Source organism: Theobroma cacao, chromosome 5 (assembly GCF_053813885.1).
Source record: "Theobroma cacao isolate CCN51 chromosome 5, ASM5381388v1, whole genome shotgun sequence".
NCBI classification, from domain to species: domain Eukaryota; kingdom Viridiplantae; phylum Streptophyta; class Magnoliopsida; order Malvales; family Malvaceae; genus Theobroma; species Theobroma cacao.
This window is the reverse complement of record NC_142643.1, coordinates 6,826,310-6,850,592: the sequence shown is the minus strand read 5'-3', so window position 1 is coordinate 6,850,592 and position 24,283 is coordinate 6,826,310. Positions and strand designations below refer to the sequence as shown.

Genomic DNA, 24,283 nt, shown 5'->3' with positions numbered 1-24,283 from the left:
TTCCGTTAACAGTAAGACCTTGGATGTCTTCATCCAAAGTCAATGGGAAGCTTAATCAAATATTTCTGGCATACGCAAAGAAACTAAATAGAGCCCTTGGGATGGCGAAACAAGCACGTGCAACCCTCTGACGCAAACCAAGAACCCACCAATATCCAAGTGGTTTGCTCGTGAAAGTTTGACCATTAGCTGTACCTTCCCTTCTTTCGTTTGAATTTCGCTCCCATTTAAAGGGAGCTATAGCTTCCTTTAAAGTTTTAAAACTTCAGTAGTGCTAAATACAGCAAGCTCTGAAGTCATATCTGCCGGAGTAAACATGCGTTTACAGTTTTTTACTCTTGGAGAAAAAGAATATCAAGGAAGATATCCCAATTCCCAAGTGCCTTTTAGCAGCGTAAGTCTATTTCTCTCTTAATTTGTCTGTCTCAGTCGAAAATTTGTTAGAGAATGCATCTGGCCTTCTTTCATATATAGGGCCTTTGGAGCAGCATTACACAAGTGTTTCTTCACTTGTAAAATCTTTTCAAAGGGCCAAGGAAAGGAAGCAAAGTTTTCATTTTCTTCTTATCTTGTTGTTTTTGTTTTTTTTTTTTTTTTTGCTCTTCACCTTATTTAAGCCTCATTTCGTCAAATTGTTTTTCATTTGCTGGGTTTATCTCGGAAGGGTAGGTGCGAAATTATTTGAACAGGTAGAAACTCAATTTTACGTACTAATTCGCTATAAAGCTTATACTTTTTACCATGCTCTCAAGACCGACAAATTTTTTTAAAAGTAATCTATTTTAGATGGAAAATCCAATGCAAAAAATTTTTATAAGTCAAATGTGAGGACAAATATTGAATTTCAATAGGATAAACGTATTAAAAGCTTTTATCGACATACAAAAACGAGTTGGGCAAAGTAAACTTCACCAATCGATAAAAATCAAAGTTTTCTACTTGTAAAATGTAATGTTGCTAAATAATTCTTCTAGCCCGAGTCTTTGCAGAACTCAGATTGCTTCGTCTAGCTTGGAGGGTTTCAAGAATTTTGATTTTTTTCTTCAACAAATTTTTTATGGTAGGGGCCGGTAACTCGAATCATATCTCATTATTATTTTTCCATGGATAGCCTATGATATAAAATCTCTGAACATGGCTTCTTCTATCTTTTTAGTTTGCTACTGCTGGACTTCATTATATCTTGTTTGCTGGCATGCTTGGAGTCGCTATACCTTCCTTTTTATTAAACTTCCTTTTTCAAGAAAGAAGACAAAGTCTAACATAACATGCGCAGTTATTCATTCCTTTAAATCAAATTGTATTTAAAGAAACATTTTTCTCAAATTCTTTACCTTAAAATATTTTTTGAACGCACTTGTATTTGGATATATAAAACATCTAACAACATAAACTTAGTCAGCAATTTAAGACTCGTATGGCCGTAGGGATTTTTATTTTTATTTTCCCAAATGATTGTTCATTTTCCCCCCTGTTGATGGGGTTTTGACTAGCTGATTGTAATATTTGGTACTACTTTAATTTCTAATAGCGTTCATGATGTCGATTCTCTTTATCAATGAAAGAAATATTTATATTTTGATGCATTTCTTAATACTGTGAATAAGTTATAACTCATTTTATTATCAAATTTTAATAAGGCGTGGATATTTTTGACCTAAAGTTTTAAGATGTTCTGATTCTTCAATTTGGAACAATCAATGATCATATAGAGCCAAATAGGGGTTTAATAAAATAACGAAGTCAATATACTTACCCCCTTCTTTTGAAAAAGGAGTCAAGATATTCAAACAAGGTGGAACCAATAAAACATTACTTTACATATAAAGTTTCACTATTTTGGGACAGATTTGGGCCAAAAAACATGATCAACCATACAATTAATATTTATTTAAAATGTGAATTTTCTGTTGTGTACTGCAGTGATTCAAAGTCTGATTTCTTTGTTATATCCCTATCATCAAACTATGCAAAGCCCCTCAGAGAAGAAAGCAGGCGTCTATACCTACATAGGTCAGTGGCCAATTTACTCCCTGGCTTGGTCCGTCCGCAATGACAAAAGATCACGCCTAGCCATTGGCAGTTTTCTTGAAGACTACAGCAACAAGGTCGAACTTGTTCAGTTCAACCTTGACACATCCGATTTCACCACCGACAGCCGCCTAATATTCGACCACCCTTATGCTCCCACAAATCTATTGTTCTTCCCCTCCGAGAATACCTCAAATCCTGACATGATTGCCACATCCGGTGATTATCTCCGTCTGTGGGAAATCCATGATGACCACATCGAGCTCAAGGCCTTGTTCAACGGTAATAAGAGTAGCGAATTTAATTCTGCCATAACTTCTTTCGATTGGGCTGACTTTGACACGCGACGCGTGGCTACCTCTAGTGTTGACACTACGTGCACCATTTGGAACATAGAGAGAGAAACTGTAGACACCCAATTAGTAGCGCATGACAAGGAAGTGTTCGATATTTCTTGGGGTGGGTTCAATGTGTTTGCTTCAGTGTCCGGAGATGGTTCGATAAGGGTTTTTGACTTAAGGGACAAAGAGAGATCAACAATAATTTATGAAAATCCTGTTCCGGAAACTCCCTTGTTGAGGCTAGAATGGAACAAAGCTGACCCCAGGTTCATGGCCACAGTAGGAATGGACAGTAATAAAATTGTAATAGTTGACATCCGGTTTCCAACTATACCTTTGGTGGAATTATGTAAGCATAAGGGGAGTGTCAATGCCATTTCATGGGCTCCATTCATTGGGAAGCAGCTGTGTTCTGCTGGGGATGATTCAAGGGCTCTAATATGGGAGGCGGTGGGCTCAAATCTTCGATCAGAAAATGGAGGAGACATGGAACCAGAAATGTGGTATGGATCAGCGGCTGAGATCAATCATGCTCGATGGTCTCCAGTTGAGTTGGACTGGATTGCTATTGTTTTTCTGAATAAATTGCAGCTCTTGAAGGTTTAGGGCAATTTCTGACATGGAATGTATACTATTAAAGTTGCTTAGCTAATTTGCCTTTGGGTCATTTATATGTAACTTGAATTATTATGCAAAACGGAGATTAGCTTAGTATATGTTGGATAAGGATGCTATTTTCGAATTGATTTTTCCCCTTTTTGAACTTTAGCTCCCTACCAATTTTTAATCACTCTGATTTTTCTTCCACAAGAAAGAAGAAAAAAGAAAAAGCCAATGCAAAGGGTAGACGGAAGAAAGAAATTTTTAATTGGATGAACTTCATTGTCAATTTTATATTTATAGGAAAAAAAAAAAAAGGGTTGGATAGAAGGGTAGACGTGTTAGCAAAGTCAGCTTTACCAGTATTACTGAAAGATGGCGAAAGAAAAGTTGGTTTCTTATGGTAGTAACTATCAACTATGCATAGATCTTTCGGGTCCGTGGAGTATGTATTTGGTCCAGTCTTTTGTAGGAGGCAGCATGGACAATATAGGCTGGCTGGTGTCCAGCTTTCTCTAATTTGCTTGCTTTGTGTCGACCATCTATTCACCAGGAGAAATATGTAAGGAAGTTCGAGGGGAAAAGCATTATAATCTTGGATTAATTCATCATCTTAAAAAGAGATAAAAACGTTAGATCAAATTTTAAGAAAATACACTTTTTTCTTTTTTGCAACTTATAAGAGTTCTCAATTAATCATATATACTTCTGTGTTGACTTTAAATAAGGTAACAAGTTCATTGGGTTTTACATCCCCTATGTCACTGTATCGGTGCGGAACCATGTGAATCCCACGTCGTATGCTCCTAGTAGGTAGAGCCATAAATCGTACATGGAAAAGAAACTCCCAGAGCGGAGCCAAAGGAAGATATCTCACATTGAAGTGTACTAAAGTGAGATTGGGTGTCATGATCCATACCAATCCCTGTGAGGTATCACTAAAAAAAACATGTTTTTTACTATGGAAAAAATTCCGTTGGAAAATTTCGTTGAAAATTTTCAACGGATTTTCAACAGATATTAATAAAAATTTATCATTATTTTTTTCGATGAATTTTGGACGGAATATTTTCGTTGAAAATCCGTTGGAAAATTGGTTAGCGCCAAAAAAAATTTTCTCTCACCAAATTTTCCATCGAAAACTTTTTCGTTGGAAATCCTTTGGAAATTTGAAGAACCCAAAAAATTTGAAAGCTCACTAAATTTTTCAACAGAAATTTTCGTAGGAAAAATGTATTACCAACGGAAATTTTTCAACAGAACATTTTGTTGGAAAATTCCGTTGGTAATAGTATTTTTTAATTTATTTTCTTAAAATATTTTAAACTTTTTATAAATTTTATTAATCTTTTATAAAAAATATACATTAATAAAAGCAAATATATTCATATGTGAAGTTTATAATATTTAAAAGTTTAGTTATGTTTTCTTTTGCTTATTTTTTTTACATTTTTTAAAACTTTATTGAATCATAAATTATAAATTAATAATTCCAAATTCATTAATTCTATAACATTAAAAAATTGATAAAAAGAACAAAATAAATTTTTAAATTTTAAAAAAACACATGATAAGATCTAATAAGAAATTTTAAAAAAATACTAATACTTTATGCATGTTTTAATATTAATTAGTTAATATATATAAATTAAGAAGATGTATATATATATATAATGAACTTATTAATTTAATATATTTAAAATATATTAGTTTATTATATCTATGTATACAAATTAGAATCATAGCTATATTAGACTATAAATATAAACTTGCATTACTAAAAAAAAAACTTATTGTATTAATATGAAATTACAAGTTATATTTTTTAATTGATATAACTTTATAAGTTAATATATATATATATATATATATATGTATGTATATGAGATATTTAAATATCCTACATACATATATATTAATATGTTTTATATGTAAACTTATAGTAATTTTATTTATATGATTACAATTATTAGTTTTATTAGTTATTATCATACTTTTTATAAAATTATATTGATAAGCAATTATACAAATTTTGTAATATATATCAAATTATATTACATAATATTTGTGTCATTAATATATATAATAAATTTAGTAATATACCATTTTGTTTTATATTAAGTAATTTTTAAACATTAATTTTTTAATAAAATTCAAAATATTAAATTTTGTGTTGCTATGGTGACTTGAATTTTTAATAGGAAATATCAAAATATATAAAGTCTAACCTTATAAAATACTTGTCATGACATGCATGTGATGGATAGAATGTTTGCATGCTAGAAGAGTCCCGAAAAATTTACAAAAGTCGGTATTGTACCTAGAGGTACAACAAAGTTGATTTAAGTTTAGAACTAGATCAAATAGAGATTTTAGGGTGAAATTGAAAATTTTAAAGTTCTAGAATGATTTAATATGGTGATTCGGAGTTCGAGGATCAATTTAGAGTTAAATCGAAAATTTTACTATCCAAGGGTAAAATGGTAATTTTGCCACTCGAGGACAACAACGGGAAATTTTTCAAAGATTTTGATCAAATTTGACTTATTGGAGTATGATTTGAGGTTGAGAAGTAAAAAATTATAATCCCGGTATTTTTCGGAGCATAAGGGTAAAATGGTAATTTTGCCACCATAGGGGCAAAATGGTAATTTTCCACCACCAGGACACTTGTTTAGCACATGGTCTTCCCTTATCCTCATTTTGACCTTTGACTAATCATGTGGTGGAGATTGGAAGCATAATTATTAAAGTATAAAAAGAAAAATGGACTAATAAGCATGTGACATGTGTCAAGCAAGGATATTTTATTATTTTCTATAAAAATCAGCCTATAAACCCCTCATTTCTCTCCAAATATTCGGCCACACCAAGAACAAAGGGAAAAAGGAAGAGAACAAACCCTAGGTGGGGAATTTGAAAAGAAAAAGTGTGGAAAATCAAGGAAAATAAGTGAAAAAGGTAAGATTTTTCAATTTAAACTTGAAATTTATTTTCCTTGAGCATTTCTCCTTATTTTTCATGGTTAAATTACATGTTTTCATGATGAATTCATAGAAATTGAATGGCTTATGACAATATATGAGCATGAATGGCTAAACTGATTTTTGGTATTAGAATTATTTTTACTGTGTATTCAGCCTTAAGAGGCTAGGTTGCGATAAATTGTCATGTCATGTAGTTAAAGATTTTATAAATCATGTGGTAGATAAAATAATCCATAATTCCTGCAGTGGAGGTTATGTGGACCAGCCTAAGAGAAGGGGCACAAAATCAGAAATACCTTACCTCGATCGGAGAACCGTGTGAAGGGTGTCTCTGGAGGTAAAGATTTGAGTGCACTTCACGTGGACCATCGTGTGATAATGAGACTCAACCAACGCCAAGGCATGATTAGATTTTCAAATGTAAAAATATGTTCATGTGTGTACTACACTAAACAGCCTTGGCAGTCTCGATCAGATGCTTAGGCCAAGGCATCCCCGGGAATGATTTTGGTAGGAGCCAAGTTTTGTAAAATACATAAGCCAAGTTGATTATTTGAGTAAATTGATTATTAATGTTATGAAAAACATATAGGAATGGAATATCTTACTTGTCTCCATTTACTTGACTTTAGATGGTTTAAATGGTATCTGTTTACTCATTGAGATTTTATAATCTCACCACCCTCAATTCTCCACATTTCAGGCTCGGGATAGTCGGTAGATAGCCGATTGCATCAAGGACTTCAGTTAGCCTTGCATCGACAAAATTGTAGGTTCACAGACTCGCACCTTATTGGTTAGTTGGGGACCGACGTGTTATTGTAAAAGTAATTTATACTTCAGTTATCTGCTTTAAACTACATGTGAATATATTTAGCTTTTACACTACATAAATTATTTACGGATTTCTCTATAAATATTATTTTTTTAGAAAATAGAACATTTTATTAAATATTATTATTTTATTCAAACAATTATAATTTCGTTTCAAATAATTATTTTAGACATCTAAATTTACTTTTAATTATGAAACATGTGTTTTTCACCCACACACCATGTTTTTGGCGGGTTTCGGTATTTTCAAAAAAAATGACGAAATACCCTTGTGAGCTAGAAAATAATATTATATTTTTTTGATTATGAAACGACTTATGATTTCTTGAAATGTGAGATTTAATAACTGTTGCTCACCGGGGAGATGCGGAAGCTGATGCTAAGCCTTACGGGGTTCCGATCGACATTTCGAGTAATAAGTGACTATCGGGACATCACGACGGTTGTCATTGGCCTGATGGGAGTTTCGGGTCAGGACAGTGTCGCTTTGATTTCTTGTTTCTTGTGGTCTTTAATTCTTGGCTGGTTTGAATTTTTTGTGTCTTTGTTTTGTTAAGGACTTGTTGCTAGTTTTTTTTTGTATGTTATGATGGACCTCTTCTTTTCTGGTCTTCTTGCCATGCTCGGTCCATGGCTAATAAATTTCAACTTTCAAAAAAAAAAAAAAAGAATGCCCAGAATCCTTGCTATTCCTTGTTGTTCTGTAGGGATTGATCCCCCACCATAAAAGGTTGATCCTTGGGTTCTAGAAACTAGATGTTAGGTAGTCTTTAGAGGGAAAAAACGACTCTTTTTTACACCAAAGTGTTTCCATCAGCTACAAACTTTTTCCAAGTCCAAAAAAGGACTTCTCCAACACATTTTTGGAGTTAAAAGAGTGGAGAAAAACATCATATGATCAAGAATCAAATCATATGAAGAAAAAGAAGAGAAAGATAGAAAAACCAAGCTAGAGCAAGCAATTTACTTTCTTCCACTAAGTTTTTAAGCTTTATTGTGCTGTAATTTCTTTGTGCCTTCATTCATATCTTTTATAATCGTCTTTATCATTATCATACTCTTCCAACTTTATACTTACTTAGTAAAACCCACCTTCTAGAGGCATATTTGCTTCAATCTTGTAAGAAAGAAAAAGGTTATACCTTAGCCTTCAAAAGATAGTATTTAGAGGTTGTGCTTGGTTCTTGAAAGGTATAGGGGTTATTTCCTAGCCTTTAAAAAGTATTGTTTAAAGGTTGTGTTTGAACCTTGAAAAGGTAACGGTTATACTTGAACCTTAAAAAAACATTGTATTGATTTTAATCAATGGTGAATTAAACCCTTTAACTTGTTAAGGGAGAGGATGTAGACATCTAAAGAAAAGGTCGAACCTCTATAAATCATTTGTGTAATTTTCTTTTTACTCTTCACTATTTATACTTATGCATTTTACTTTATTTTGAAGAATTTCAAAAATTTGTTCTTAATTTGTTTGTTCTTTAATTTACTCTTCAAATTATTTTTGACACAATTGATATACTTGTGAATTTTACTTTACTTTGAAGAGTTTTAAAAATTTATTCTTAACTTGCTTATTCTTTAATTTACTCTTCAAACTATTTTTGATACATTTGAATAGAATAACAAGTTGGTGAAAATTGTTTTTAGCTTGCCTTCAATAGAAATTTAATTTAAGGAGAAGAATTTTAGAAATCCAATTCACCTTATCTTGGATTTTCCACAGTATTATTGAGCTAACATTTTTAACAATTTGTATTAGAGCTTGAACTCAATTTTGTAGTTTTAAAAGCCTTTGAGTGATCCTTGTTAGTTCCAAGTCATAACCATGGACTCTATAGTAACAACTCTTGGTGAAAGGCAATAAATTGTGAAGCATTTTTTTTTTAATGGTGAGAACTACGTCTATTGGAAGATTAAAATGAAGATATTTGTTCAAGCCAATGATTATCATGTTTGGAGGACAATTTTTAATGGTTCATACAAGCCAACCAAGGAAGAGAAAGAGTGGGATGCCAATGACATCAAGGTGATACAACTATATGGGAAGGCAATGGACACTCTCATTTGTGCACTTGATAATGATGATTATAATAGGTTGTATTCATTGTTTTAATGTTTTAGAGACCATAAATCTAATGGTTACTATGCTAGTTGTCTTAGCATTTTAATCATAGGCTTTAATTTTGTAATGGGGTTGCCCCTTTCGTTATATTAATGATTAATATCCAAAAAAGAAAAATTGTGAGAGTGCTAAAGAGATTTGAGAAAATTAGTGTAATTATATGGAGAAACAAAGAAATAAGAGGAATTGGAAAAAAGCCTAGTGAAAGTCAATGCTCAACAAGTGACAAGGGAAACAAAGATGATAAGTCAAGTGAAAATCAATTCTCAATCCAATTTGAATTATGCCTTATGGCTCTTGAAGAATTCAAGATAAACTTTTCTTTTTGTGAATTGCTTTCATTCTCATATGATAAGTTGCAAAATGCCGTTGAAGAGCTAGCTTGTGAATTTGAGAAAATGAATTTGAAATACAAGAAAATGATCTCAAAATATAATGTTGAAATTGAATTTTTAATGAAAGAAAAAATTGATTTGAAAAAAGAAAATGAAATATTTAAAATTTAAAATGGATTTTGATGTCTCTGAAAAGAAATTTGATATTTTGGAAAAAAAGAACTTAGGTGTGAGAATGAAGTTTGAAGATTTATTAAAAGGCTTTCATGGATCTTTCGTTTTCTAGATTGACCAAATGCAATCATCGTTCATTTTATGATCTTTATTCATGTATATGTCTAATTAAAAAAATTTATCTTATAAGATTAAACAAGTGTGGGTTTCAAAAGAAATTTCGTAAGACTAATTTTCAAAAATTCAAAGAAATTTGAATGTCAAAAATCAAATGAGAATGTCTCTTTTAAGTTAGCTAGAACAAGAAAGAAAATTTTTTTAAAGATTGAATGTTCTCTAGATATATAATAAAAAGTAAGTGACTTTTATTACAAAATTTTTTCAAAACTGAAAATTTTGCTTGATTATTATCTTTCGAATTGCATTAATATAGCTTGATTTCTTCAAAGCTGTTTGCTCTTCTTAAAAGAAACCTTTAAATCGACAACAAAAGCCGCTAGATTTTGTTTTATGGACAAAATTATGAGCAATTATTGGTTTTTGAAATGTGAAAAAATCCAAAACAAAATAACAAGTTTCAAATAAATAAATAAGACACATCGCCACGGTGGCATTAGGAATTTAGGCTTTGCGAGGTTTTACTGGCGGTAAAAGCCACACGGAAAACATAAAACCGAACCCAACTTTCGCTGAGCGAAATTTCGATCGACAGCGACTCCAACTTTCCCTTCTCCAAAAAATGGCGATGACCATTGAAGGTAACAATAATTTCTCATTTCAAACTTCTTTTTTTTTTCTTTCTCTTTGATTCTTCGGCCTTTTGCCCCGTCCAATTCTTTTGAACTAGCTGTAACTTTTAACGTTAAAAATTATTCCTTTTTCAAACAATTTTTAAGGATGCTTTGACTATGATCTTGAAATTAAACAGGTTTTCGAAATGAACTTAAATTGTCGGCCAAAGATTTATGCTGATTAAGTATCTAATTCAGAGTTTAGGATAAAAAGGATATGCAAAATTTGAGTGGTCATGGGTTTGCTGTGATCAATGTTTTTACCAATTTAAAATTCTTTTGGCTGCTATTATTGACATTGTTTTGGGACTAATTTGGTTTTTTGTTTTCTGGTGCATTTTCTGTTTCGGGTTTGTTGGATGAATCTTGTTATCTGCAGTGTAAGTTGTAATCTTTGTTGGTAATTCTCAGTTTTTCATGCAGTGCAAGCAAAATGGATTGTAACGTTACATTTTCTGTTTTTTTTTTTTTTTTAATACGCAGGCTTGCTGGGCTTGCTTTTATGTTTTCAGCTAGTATACTGTTACAAATTCTGGTATGTTTTTCTAATTATATACAGTTGTAAGCCTATAGTCGGCAGTGGCCCTATATTCTTGTATATTATTTGACTAATAAGGTTTGTATTTGTTATAGTTTGGTATTTTAGACCGTGTTGGGATCAATACTCTGATGGGTTCTTGTTTTACATTTTCCTTGTGATAGGAGCGCTGCTAGTGTTTAGATATGTAGGTAGTAAGTATGTTTTTATACTTTTGTTTGTTATGGTCTTGAACTAAGGATCTGTTTAATTGATGCTTTTGCTATTTGTTTTTTGCTTTGTTTTTTCTGCAAATTAATAAATAGGAAATGAAATGAATAAAAAGTAAAAAAATAGAAACCAAAATACAATTAGCAAAAAGCAAATAGCAAAAGCATCAACTAAATGGAGCTTAAGTGATTTTGATTCACAAAACTTAATCATGCTTCAAATCATGGCATATTCATTCAGATTGATCTGAGATGATATTAACACATATCCTTTTAGTGTGCTTGACGTCTTGAGAAGAGAGAATGTGAGTTCTCATTCATGTTAAGAACTTCATATGCTATTTCTTAGCAGTGGCAATGTCTTGTTTTCTAAAAGGAGCTCTGGTTTTTTGAAAATACAATCTTTTTATGGTTGAGCCAGAGTGAATTGGCAGAAAATACAGGGAAATGAGCACAACTTTGTTGCATTATGTTGTAGTTGTCAGTCCTTATGAATAAAGGGAAGGTTTGAAATTTAGGTTAGTTAAACTCTATTGGCCTGTCAAATTCCTGATCTGCATGAGGTTTAATTAGCTTATGGTTAAGGTTGTGCTATTAGGCAAAGCAAATTGAAGCTCAATGGTCTTACACTGGCCCTGTTTTGCGCATTCGGTTATCTAGTAAACATAAGTGCATTTGGTGTGCAGGATGATGGATAAGATAGAATAATAATTATCATATCCCATGTTTGGTGTGCACTGAAAAGGGAGGATTGGATTGCAAAGAGGATTAGTCATCCTCTTGGAACACAATAACTCAATCCTCTGAAAAAGGGAGGAATTTTTTACCTCATGAGATTTGATGATAAATGCTTTTACATTTTCTATTTTACTCTTAAAACTTATATCTAAAAGTTGGCTTAAGCTAATTGTAACTTGACAAGTATCATTGTTTGATTGGCTAGTCCAAAATATTATTTTCTTCTTTTTCCTCCCCTTTTACCCACACCCCCCCCCCCCCAGCAACCAACTTTCATGTTGGCAAAAAGGTTGGAGCCTCTCTTCGTGCTGGAACTGACCAAGGGAGAGCTGACTGGAGCTCCCAGTGCAGGATTGGCACTGAAGTGGCCAAATCTGCCCCTCGAGTTAGATTGTGTACAGTGAGGCCCTTGGCCTGCTTGCACCATCCAGTGGCACTGGCTGCCATAGTGGAGCGGCAAGGGCCAAATTTGGCCCTGCCATTTGGAGAAAATACTATGTTGATAAATTAATTTGTTTCTTTTTGAAAAAGTTAAATGTAATTATTTAAATTTAAATTATATTTTTTTTCAAAATTTTTGAATTATATTAATAACCTTAAAATTATATTTACTTTAAGGGTTATTTTGACCTTTTAAAAAATTTCATCCTATTCTACCCTTAATTTTACACACACCAACAATGGTATAGGATTCAAATCATGCTATCTTACTCTTAATCATTGCATACAGCAAACATACGATAGGATAATATTATTCAATCCAGTCCTCTTTCTTATCTTATTTTATCCCATCCTCTCCATAATCCTGCATATCAAACACATCCTTATTTACTTACACCCATCATATTTTGAAGGGAAGGCTAAGATGCTTCGATTCTAAATGCATTTAGTGATCAAACTCCAGAATTTTTTGGGGAGTGTGCAATTTTGCAGTCTTGATTTCTGTGAAGATGGCTTTTATGGACCTAGTGGGGCTCTCCCAATATGAACTGCTTGTTTTGACCTGATAAGGAATTGGGTATACCTTTGAAACCATGCTACCTGCCTTTAGGGCTGCATACAGCTATTTTATCCCTAGAATTGTCTGATATAATATTGTAATGGTACTGCACATGCTTAAAGTGTAACTGAATACTCTCATTGTTAAAAGTACATTGACCAAAGAGAGACGGCATTTCATGGGTATGTGGTCACTAGGAATTTAGAGACGTACTGGCTAATATGCCTCTGGGTGATTAAAAAGGCTCTGTTTCAAACTGTTGTTGCCAGTTCTTATTAATTATTGAATGTAACCCTACTTTTAAAGGTAAATTGATCTGCTGGGGAATCCGGTTGACAAATTGGAGTTTGAGATCAGTTCTAGAAATGCAATAGGAAGCTCCTTTAACCATTGAACTAATCTTTGGCTTTATACTGTAAAACATATATATATTTTTACCTTCTTTTGGAAGGACTAAGTATGTCTCTACTTTCTGTTAGTTTAGTGTAATGACTAAATCTCTTCAATACGAGCAGGTTTATATCTATGGTCATTATTTTCCTTGGTCTTGATGTCCTCGAGGGCATTGAAGTGACTAATACTTTATTAAACTGGTGATTCTGCCTTCTTCCTCTTAATTGCTCTGATGGAGTTGACTTCCTTTCTGGTATCTCTACCAGTTGGGCCTGAGGTTGGAAATATTTAAAAGGAAAAACATTTTAGTGGAGGGGTTTGGTTGGGGGAGGGGGGGGGGGGGGGGGGGGGTCCCTTTTTTTGTCCCTGTTTCAATGGATTTGTTATATAAATATGATACTCTAATTTTTTCCAAATGAAAATGAATCTAGGATCAAGAAATTGCTACTTATATTCATCCATCCATGACTGATGCAAGTGTTATAAGTGCTTAAAGTAGTTTTGGTGTCTTCTTAGGCTTGTTTCTGGATTGCATGCTTGTAAATTCACTCTACTTTGAGTACATCAGCTCCCAATAATCCAGTGTGAAATATCAAGTAGTAAATTTTTGTTAATTTTTGTGTTAGGCTTGTGCGTTATACAACAACTGGTGGCCAATGCTTTCAGGTGAGACAGGCTATTACAAGTTGGTCATGCTAGTTATTCATTGGGTTGGTTTCATGGTTGATAATGTGAATTTACTATTATTGACAGCTCTCATGTATGTTCTGGTGCCGATGCCTTGTTTATTCTTTGGAGGTGGGTCAACTCAGTTTCTAATTAGCCGAGATGGTGGGGGGTGAGTACTTACATGTCTAAGCTTTTAAAGACTTTCTTATGATAAATTTGTTTGCTTATATCTTGCATCATGTGTTTGGTTAGCATAATCATTTCTTGATTGAAGTCACTGCTTAGATTGGGAATGTGATGGTGTGGGCTCTTGATAAAATAGTTCCTGAATTTGTCACCACGTTTTCTTCTTCACTGTTTTGTGTGGAACTTTCTTCCAGATATTTAGCAGGAAGTTCGATGTGTGTATATGACACAGAGAGAGAGAGATAGAGAGAGAGATGGAGAAATCCCTATGTATAACTTCTTGTTTCTTGTGTCAATATTTTATTTTTGTTTCTTTTTGTTGATTTTTATTGCAGTTGGATAGATGCTGCCAAATTTCTTACAGGGGCATCTGCTGTGGGAAGCTTTGCAATTCCCATTATTCTTAGGCATGCTCATATGATTTCAACTGGTGCAATGTTCATTGAATTTACATCGTTCATCATATTTGTCTGCACCGTCTTGTGTTTTCACCGTGCTAGCCTTGAAGACGACTGGTAATAATGCCCTCCATAAGTTTTCACGTAAGTTGCATGTCAGTTCAATGGGATCTCTGATGGTTGTTAGTTGTTTAAATGTATGGTCCATCTGCAAGAGAAAAGAAACAGAAAATTTTCCATTTGTAAATGTGTCCTATGTATATCTTTGACAAAACAGTTGATTTACCTTCTGCTTCACTTGGTTTGCTCCGAGTATCATTTTCATGTTGTACGCAGGGATACTTGTATGATAATGTCTTGGTCATTTAACAACAGAACAATTGAAACTCACTTATTAACTTATTTTGCCAAACAAATAGTACTTATTACTTTCAGCAAACTTCAAGGGGAGAGGGAAAGGAGAGAGAATGGCTGGGAGCTGTGGGGATTGGGTCTATCCTTGGGCAACCATTTTGGGTCTATGTTACAAAGACAAGCGACGAAGATGCCGAAGCTTTTCACCCGCAACTGGACTCAAACACTAGCATCAAACAGGTGTCATCGACAGTCATGCAGGCCTACGGAAGTTGTTTATTTTGCCGATGGCCAATTTACTTGAAGGATTCTAAACGCCTCCGGAGAAATAGAAAGGACCTTAGAGAGTTATACGGATGTTGCACTGGTAGTGAAATTCATGCAAATTAAATGGTTGAAAAATGAAAACAATATAATGACTGCTCGAGCGCCACTCAAAGCCTATATTTCAAAGAAATGTTATAACTCAAAGCCTATATTCTTTTGTTGGCCGAAAGAAAAAAAAAGCCATATTTGGGTTTAATTTTATCATTGAGGATATTATAATCTAATTTTATTGTAATTTAATAATATCGTAATATAACAAAATCACATTGATTTAGTTTAAAATATGTACAGTTACTATAATTATGTTAACACTTCTTCAACTCATAGTGATATAGTAAATGTCAACTTGAGTTTGAAAATTAAGTTTTAATGTATTTATCTTCAGCAGGAGGAGCCCGCCCGACCCAATCCCACCAAAGCCTAAAGTTGCAAAGTCTTACGAAAAACAAAGCGAACCAAAAGGTGTAGAAATAGCAACCGAACGTTTGGAACACCAAACAAAGGGACACAAGGAAAACATGTATTGGTTGCATCGAGGAAGACAAACTTCTACGGCTAAGGCTAAGTGTTGTCGGATATTGTAAGAGTCTCACAAAACCAGAGATGGTCTCGAAACACATGAGAAGAGACGGTGTGTGCGGCATTGATTTCAGGTGGATCTCAGGTCGAATCTACTTGATAACATTACGCGATAGCAGTGTTTTTTGAAGCCATGAAAGACTCTGGTTGGACCTGGCTACAGGAGTGGTTTGAAAATATCAAAGAATGGAATGAAAGCATGGTGGTTAGGAATAGGTAAACGTGGCGGGCATGATACGGGGTGCCTCTCATTTTCACATTCAAAAATATCACGGAAACGGTAGGTGAATTCGTCTGCATGGACGGCGATACCTTGAAGTTTCAAGACTTTACCAGAGGAACCATAGAGGTGATAATAAATATGAAATACAAAATGTAGGAGAATATCCTTTTAAAACTTGGGAACAGAGAATATTCAATCAAATTTCTTGAAATTGATCATGACTTTGTTAATCTGATCCAATGTTGTTTCAAAAGCCAATATTTTAAACTTAAACATCCCAAGACTTTTGGCTTGGGTTCAAGAATATTTCTACACGGAGAAAGCTTAAAGGTGAATTACTGGAGTATATGACTGACTTCTACCATAGAGGTAAATTGGAAAGATGCATCAATTCCATCTTCTTAACATTTATTCCAAAAGTTGATATTCTTACCACTTTCAGGGAGTATAGGCCAATTAGCTTATTTAAATCACTTTATAATATTTTGGCTAAGATCCTAGCAAACCAGTTGAAGCAAGTGGTGGACAAGATGATTAGAGATAATCAGTGTTTCTTTTTTAGAGGGAGATAGATCATGGATGGCAGTTTGTTTAAAATAGAAGTTACCCATAGTATAAAAAAAAAAACCCTTCAAAAAAGACAGGGTTCATTCTTAAGATTGATTTTGAGAAAGCATTTGATGGTGCAGAATGAAATTTCTTGATTACTGTTATGAGGAGTATGGATTTTCGACCAAAATACTGTCAATGGATTTACGAATGGATTTCCACGACGAAGGTTGCCATACTCGTTAATGGAGTAGTTACTAGAGACTTTTCCACCACTAAAGGCCTTAGGCAAAGGGATCCACTTTCCCCCTTCATCTTTATCATTGCAGTTGATGCTCTCCATCTTCTTGTGGCAAAAGCTGAAGAGCTTAACCTCTTTAAAGGAATCAAAATCTCTCATACGGGGTACGTTTATTTCACATTTGCAGTTTGTGGATGACACAGTGGTTTTTATGGAAGCAAATGTGGAAGAGGCAAAAAATGTTAGATACTGCTTTATTGCTTTGCAATGACCTCAAGCCTTAAGATCAATTTTGAGAAATCAAACATTTTTTCTGTGGATATTGAGGAAAGCAAAGAAAGGAATATTACAGAAGTTCTAGGTTATAGACTGAGCATTCTTCCTTTCACTTACTTGAGGGTTCCAATTCGGGCTAATCCTAGGAGTGTAAAGACTTGGGAGCCAATAATTAGAAAGTTTAGAAGCAGTCTCGCACAATGGCAAAAGAATTACTTATGCTTCGGAGGATGCATAGCACTAATCAATTCAATTCTTAACTTTCTTCCTCTACACTATTTGTCCATTTTTAGGCCCCAAAAGTAGTAGGAAGATTGCTAAAGTCAAGTGGAGGGTAGTATGCCAACTTAAGAAATGGTGAGGTCTGGGGATAACCACCTTGTATAAAAAAAAATATAGCCTTTTTAAGTAAATGGTGGTGGAGGTATGACCAAGATCATAATGCACTTTGGAGGAAGCTATTATGTGAGAAATATGATAAAGGTCCCATGGGTTGGATTCCATTAAGCCACCATGAAGCCAAGATCTCCAACGTCTAGAAGAACATTGTATACCTTCCGGACTTAAAAAGAGTTGAGAAGATAATAGGGTGTTACTGATGTCCATCTTATCAATGATTAAGTTTTAAAGGATCTTGTATCAAAAGTTCTTTTATTTAGATATGGGTGTCAGTCGTAGGTGCCACATTTTGATCCCGATATATGCTAGGCTAGAAATGATTTGATTTTTAATGCCAAAAGGTGGGAGATGGAAGAAGTAGTCTTTATGATTAAAATAGAGACAAAATTCTGGATTAATGCCGTTGAGACAGAAAGAGGTGTAGAGGAGATTGGTTGGTTGTCTATACCTAGGTTGTTAACTAGGCCACAGGTTACTATGGAACCTAGGAGAGGAATGGAATGAATCCTCTCAGAGAGATAGAATTGAAATTTAATGTTGATGGTTTAACAAGAAGACAACTAGAATCAGTAGGTTGTGCAAGGGTTTTAGAGATAATAAAGGTATTGTAGTGGGTTTTTCTTTGGTCTTTTGGGAGAACTTAAGTCTAACCATGCTGAAGTACATGCTATTAAAAATGCATGACAATTTTGTGCTTATTCTTCATGGAATGGTTTGAAAATCTTTAGTGATATTATCAGATTCTGTATTGATCTTTCATGGATATCTAAATCGGATGGAAGACCACGAGCTCAATGAAAGGTATTTTCTGAAATTGATAGGTTACAAAGACAGATTGGAGATGTCACCTTCAAATAGATTTACAAGGAGGCTAACTTATTTATGGATTTTTTTGCAAAAATGGGAGTTGACTGACCCACCTATTTGATGCTTGCTGGTGATGGAGTTTACAGCATTTCCAATGAAAGAGAGCTATGTTCTCTTTTATTGTGAGGGTTCCTTTGGCTTTATTTTTTTTCTTTGAAAGGCTAATTCAAGTATTTCATTAATATAGATACTTACAAAAATCTACCAAAAATGTAGAAAAACAACACAACACCGGTCATAAAAACATACCAGTATGGCTGCTGGCAAACACAAAGAGCAGAAATAGATTGCAAACAAGAATCCCAAGATAAAACAAGTCCTGAGTAACATTCAAACCCACACCGACAAAAGAAAAAAGAGGAACACAAAGACAAGCAACTTATGCACAGATTTGTACACAAAACTGAACAAAGCAAAGCTAAAAATAGCTGCACAAAGCAAGTTAAAAAAAAAAAAGTCTCCAATAGAAAGCTCAAGGTGTCCCTTCCAAGAGGTTAGTCGAGGGTACCTGACTCAACACCCAAAACAGATTCTTTTCCCTTTGAATGCCATCTTTTGCTAATCTGTTTGCTGCCTCATTGGCAGATCTTCGAGTGTGATTGATTTGCTAATTCTCAACCTTGTTTAATAGGTTAGCAATTTGAATAATTTGCCTTCTTAGTCTTCACGGGATGTCCATTGGATTTTGAATCCACTTGACAGCATTAGAGGAGTCAAATTCCAGAATAAGGGAATGAGAGGAGTTCCACCTCGAAGCAATAAATAAAAGGACAGCCTCTTTAGTAGCCAGAAGTTCAGCCATATTAGAATCCGACCAGCCAATAGCTTTAGAAAAGATAGCAAGAGTGTTACCAAACTCATCCCTTAAAGGTCCATCGATGCCTAAGTCTTCCGGATTCCCCCTAGATGTGCCGTTCGTACTAAATTTAAGGCAACCTGCGGGACGCTTGGACCATTCTTGGTCATGTTTAAGACATTGCAAACGTTAAGGAACAATACCTTCGGAAGGAAATCGTGCAAGATCACTAAAGGACAAGTTATGTTTAGGCCATTTGGCCTTAATCCACCATGCCACTCTAACTTTAATAGGCTCCATAACTTGGTCACCATCCCATTCTTTACCTCTAAAAGTAAGATCATTTCTTGCACACCAAATAGCCTAAATAGTAGCATATTAGGCCATTTTCCATATCTGATCATTTTTAACATAAGAAGGGTACCCAAATCAAGTAAGAAAGCAATTAAAAGGTTCATTATTATAAACCTAATCAACATTCTAAAGAATGCCCCACTGGCGCCACAAATGCCAAGTTTTATCACAAGAAAAGAAAAGATGACTTATCGATTCAATTTCCCTTCTACAAAGTAAGCAAACGTCAACATCCCAACTGATAATGCCTTCACTAGCCAAAATTTCTTTGATTAAAAGATGGCCTTGTATGAGCTGTCAGCAAAAGACTTCAATCATATATAGAGCGAGGCCCGACCAAATCAACTTCCGATGGGCTGCATGAGAGGAGTTAGTATACAAAACAGTTTTGCAAAAAGAATTGGCAGCATACTCACCCCTAGAGTTCCCTTTCCAAATGAGTTTGTCACGAAATTCTACTCCTAATTCTTGGTTTTTAATGAGAGTCATAAAGTTCTCCCATTAGTCTCTTTCCCAACCAAATACATTCTTATGCAGCTCAATATTCCATTTCCAACCATTGTTGTTCCACCGCCAAACTCCGCAACCTTACCTTTCTTTTTATTCGCTAAAGCATAAACTTTTGGAAAGGCTTTTTTAAGAATGAAGCCTCCAATCCATTCTTCTTCCCAAAAACCAATGTTATTACCGTTTCCTAGAGATAAGCCCATCTCTTCCACCACAAAGTTGCCATAATCACACCCATTAACCAAAGGTTTAACCATGTTTTTCCAAAAATTTGAGGACTTGGCACCATTCCCAACCTTAGGAACAAGAGACTTTCTGTCGATACCTAATTTTTCAACAACAATATTCCTCTAAAAACCCTCCGGTTCATTACCGAATCTCCAGAGCCATTTATTTAAGAATGCTCTATTTAATGCACAAGTCAACAAGTCCCAAGCCTCCTAACTCGCAATAATTGCATATTGAAGCCCAATAAACATGATGGAGTCTACGAGCAAAGTTAGGACCACCTTACAAGAAACGTCTAAAGATTTTTTCAATACTGGTTCATACCTTAGCCGGTATTTGGAAGAAGGACATGTAAAAGGTAAGAATGCTGCACAAAACTGACATTAGGAGTGTAACTTGACCTCCCATGGATAAAGTCCTAGCTTTCCAAGCAGCAAGTTTAGATTCCACCCTCTACACCACTGGCTACCACACACTAATGGAAGGTTGCCCAAATCCAAGTGGAAGATCGAGATAGGAAGCAGGGAATTTGCCCACTTTGCATTTAAGCAAACTGGCCCATTCATTAACTATTTGTTGCTAAAGACCGACCCCATAGAGAGAGCTCTTTTTGAAATTGATCTTTAGTCTCGAAACCACCTGAAAACAACTAAAAGCACGCTTGACATGCAACAAATAATTAACATCGAGATCACAAATAATTACTGTGTCGTCAGCATATTGAAGATAAGAGACATAAACCGTAGAACCAACAGCCACTCCTTTGACAAGTTGTCTGTCAACTGCTTTATACATAAGCGCGTTAAAAACTTCCACCATAAGGTTGAAAAGCAAGGGAGAGAGTGGGCAGCATTGACATAGGCCTCTACCCAACCAGATTTCTCATGTTGGAGTGTCATTCACCAAGATCGAAATGTTGGCAGTAGAGACACAAGTCATTACCCATTTGCGCCATTTCCTTCCAAACCCCATACATTTCATAGTAAGATCCAAGAAGTCTCAATCAATTTCCAAATAGATTTTAAGAAAGACGCCACCCAGTCTATTTTTTTTCATAAAGTCGAATAATTCATTCGCAATAAAAACACAATCAAGCAGCTTCATCCCTGGGATGAAGCCTTGTCAAAGGCATGGTGAGCCATGTTTTCTATGCACAAAGGGTAGTTGATTTTGTTCCCTCATGAGAGGAGTTGCAATATTTACTACTGTTATGTAATACTTGTTGGTGATTAGCTGTTTGACTTTTGTCTGGATGCTCCCCACTGCTTTTCGAAGCAGCTAAGGCCTAGAGAGCCATTCCTTTAAGGAGAGTGAGCTGCTGATTATGTTCCATTGTGAAAGGAGCTACAGTATTTTTTGTTCCTTTGTCTAGGGCTGGCTTTCACATGTATATCCTATAGTTATTGCTCTTGTGATTATTTTTGGAGGGACGTGTTATCCCCTATTCTTTGCTAAAAGCTTTGTTTGTTAATATTCACTGGATGGTGCTTTATAAGTTGCTTTTAGGTTAATATTTTTTTGTACCAATTCATTGATTTAAACAGTGAGGTTTTTTATAATCATTTAATTTATATAATGAACTTTGTTTGAAAAAAAAAAATCAACATGGAAGAAAAAGAAAGTAAGCTGAAACTATTTATGTCAACAAATGAACTACAAGTTTCAAGCATATCCAATTTCATTTAGCAAAAACTGTCTTGTAGAGTTTGCTTAAACATCAATTTCATATGCTTTTGAATTACAGGAGGTTTACTTCAAGATTTTAAGAGGCAAAGATGAGTCTGTCATTGAAGAGGAAGTGTTAGTTGGTTTGCCTTCTACCAAAAGTTGTAGGAGTTGCAATCATAAATTATTACTTACATGTAAATTGCCATGAACATGAAATGCATCCTTCCAAAAAAATAAGTTGCACAAAATAAAGGACATAAATGAATCACAATGAGATGCACAAAATCTAAATCTGTTCCTAAGGTTTGTCACACGCTATCATTATTTCTGTTTTTCCTCTTCAAATTTTGGATAATTTAGCATATATAACTTTCAAATTAATTAAGTTAAAGGCTGGATGTTCCTAGGGGCGACCCTTGGGTGAAGCCACCCAAGCAAAGGCTTTAGGCCCCCAATTTGGGAAGGCTTTATAATTTTATAATATAATTAATTATATTAAAAATATACAAAAATAAAAAATAATTAATAAAATTACCTATTTTCTCATTTTCTTAATTATGTGCTTAATAAATCTCAATTTTCTATCATTTTCTAATTTCTAAAATGCTATATTATTTCCAATCAACTAACGGTCATATGTATTTAATCATCTCCTACAACTATTTTTTTTTCACTTATTTCTTCTATTTCCAATCAACATATTTAATGATTTTTAACAACTTTTTTTTTCCTAAATATAAAACCAATCATTTCTTTTTCAATTTATAATATCTATTTTTGAATTTTTCTTTCTCATTTGCTCTTTCTTCCTTTTTCCTTTAACTTTAATTTTCCTTCAAAGAAAATACAAAAAATCTGTTATGTTATTATCTCCATAAAGCCGTGAGCTTCATTTGCGGTTTGCAATAAACATTTAACAATTAAGTACTATTGTTTTAATATTTATAGACATTTTTACTTTAATTTAAAATTTATATTATATTGTTATATTGTCTTTATTTTATGTGATAGTTGATTTATTTAAATTAAAAATTTTGATTGTTGATTTTGTATTAGCCATTTAAAATATATAAGAATTTTGCATCTCAAAAAGCTAGAAAAATAAAATTTTAATAATGTTTTTAATTTCAATAAAAGAAGGTCTCATTGAATATTTCGCTTTACGCCTTTGAACTTATTGAGCCACCCTTAGATGTACCAAAACTTGTCCGATTGGTTGATTGAATCCAATTCCTAGCTATTTGAGTAACTGTGGGATGCACGAAGATGCCACGAAAAAGTGTAGAAACTAGAATGTATGCCCTTTAAAGTTCCGACTTATTCTGTTTTCTTATGATGGCTTCTTGACTATTGAGAGTTAAGAAATAGCATCGAAATTTACTTTGCGATGACTACATGACTATTGAAACATAAAAAGTAGCTAGAAATTTACTTACGCAATTAATTGGAATTAATAATGAATGTGAGAGACCCTCTCTCGATCTTCTCAATGACTACCTTATTTAATACACTGATGTGATTTTTCTAGTGTAATGTCTTGAATTCTCGACCTTATGCTCAATCAGAAAGTAGGTTTAGAAGATAATAGTAACTTGAACCATTAATTTTCTGTTGGCTCTTATTTTGTTTCTTAGTCCTCAATTTTTATATCAATCCATTTTTTAAGGCTGCTGTCTCAAAAAGTTTAATCACAACTAATTATTACTGAATAAACATCAATTATTGATTTTATAGTCCCTTAATGTCTCTGTTTTTTTGGGCACTTATAGTCTCTTGTTGTCATCATTAATTGAAAAGATAGAGTTGAAAAACAATTACTATTGTTAAAACTTCAAGTTCTGGTTCTTAAATGCTTGTATATACCATGAAATATTTTCATACGCATCACACATAAATAATTCAGACATTCTCTCTCTACTTTTTTCTCTTTTTTTTTTTTTCCTAATCATAAAAATATATTTCTAAGGCCAAATGTTGGCATTCTGTTATAATACTAATCACTCTCGAAACGAAATATATATTAGACTGTTTGAATCCATATTGATTTCATCCGCATTCAAGCAATCCAAGTCATGGAAAAAAGAAGACCTATACATTTATATATATATATATATCAATAAATATGGCACATGTTTAGTAGGCAGATATAAATTTGGGTGGATGAACAAAAAATAAATGCTGAAAAGCATGATATCTTTTATTTCGGCACGCATAATCAATACTATCTGTCTTTGATTATGTACTAGGTAGAGGATTGAAAGAAAACAGAGGTGCAAATTATATTCCTTTTGTTTGATTGGCATCATATAAGGGGAGAAAATAATGAAAAGATGGAGAGATTTGCATCTTTTCATTTTCTAGTCCTTTCCACTTTCCTTTGTCTAGTTCATTTTCTAGCATTGGGAGACATGGAGGAGTTGTAAAAAGAATAAATGAATGATGCATTATCTTTGTTTTATTTGTAGGATTATTTAACCTGTATTTATGGAAAATGAGAATCAGATATAGCCAAAAAAGGCATGCACACTAAAATTGAAGTTTTCTTTCCCTATCTCTGCTTCTTCTCCTT

General features: G+C 33.7%; 1 protein-coding gene and 1 pseudogene across 4 annotated transcripts; both read left to right on the top strand.

Moving 5' to 3' along the window:
- The first annotated feature begins 268 nt into the window (after positions 1–268).
- LOC18598302 (WD repeat-containing protein LWD1 pseudogene) lies at positions 269–3,135 on the top strand (annotated as a pseudogene). The gene is made up of 2 exons (XR_016026163.1): positions 269–394; positions 1,924–3,135. The product of XR_016026163.1 is annotated as a WD repeat-containing protein LWD1 pseudogene (transcript).
- A 6,937-nt stretch (positions 3,136–10,072) lies between these two features.
- Positions 10,073–14,736, top strand: LOC18598301 (Vacuolar protein sorting 55 (VPS55) family protein). 3 transcript variants are annotated; one of them, XM_018122219.2, is made up of 5 exons: positions 10,073–10,182; positions 10,699–10,750; positions 13,720–13,759; positions 13,847–13,931; positions 14,284–14,736. In XM_018122219.2, exons 2-5 carry the CDS (start codon positions 10,718–10,720, stop codon positions 14,465–14,467), a joined length of 342 nt encoding a protein of 113 aa, XP_017977708.1. In that variant the 5' UTR covers positions 10,073–10,182; positions 10,699–10,717; the 3' UTR covers positions 14,468–14,736. The 3 variants fall into 3 exon arrangements, with proteins under 3 accessions (XP_017977708.1, XP_017977709.1, XP_088662975.1); XM_018122220.2 differs by lacking the exon at positions 10,073–10,182 and adding an exon at positions 10,577–10,595; XM_088806849.1 differs by lacking the exon at positions 10,073–10,182 and having other exon boundaries at positions 10,681–10,750.
- Positions 14,737–24,283: the final 9,547 nt, after the last annotated feature.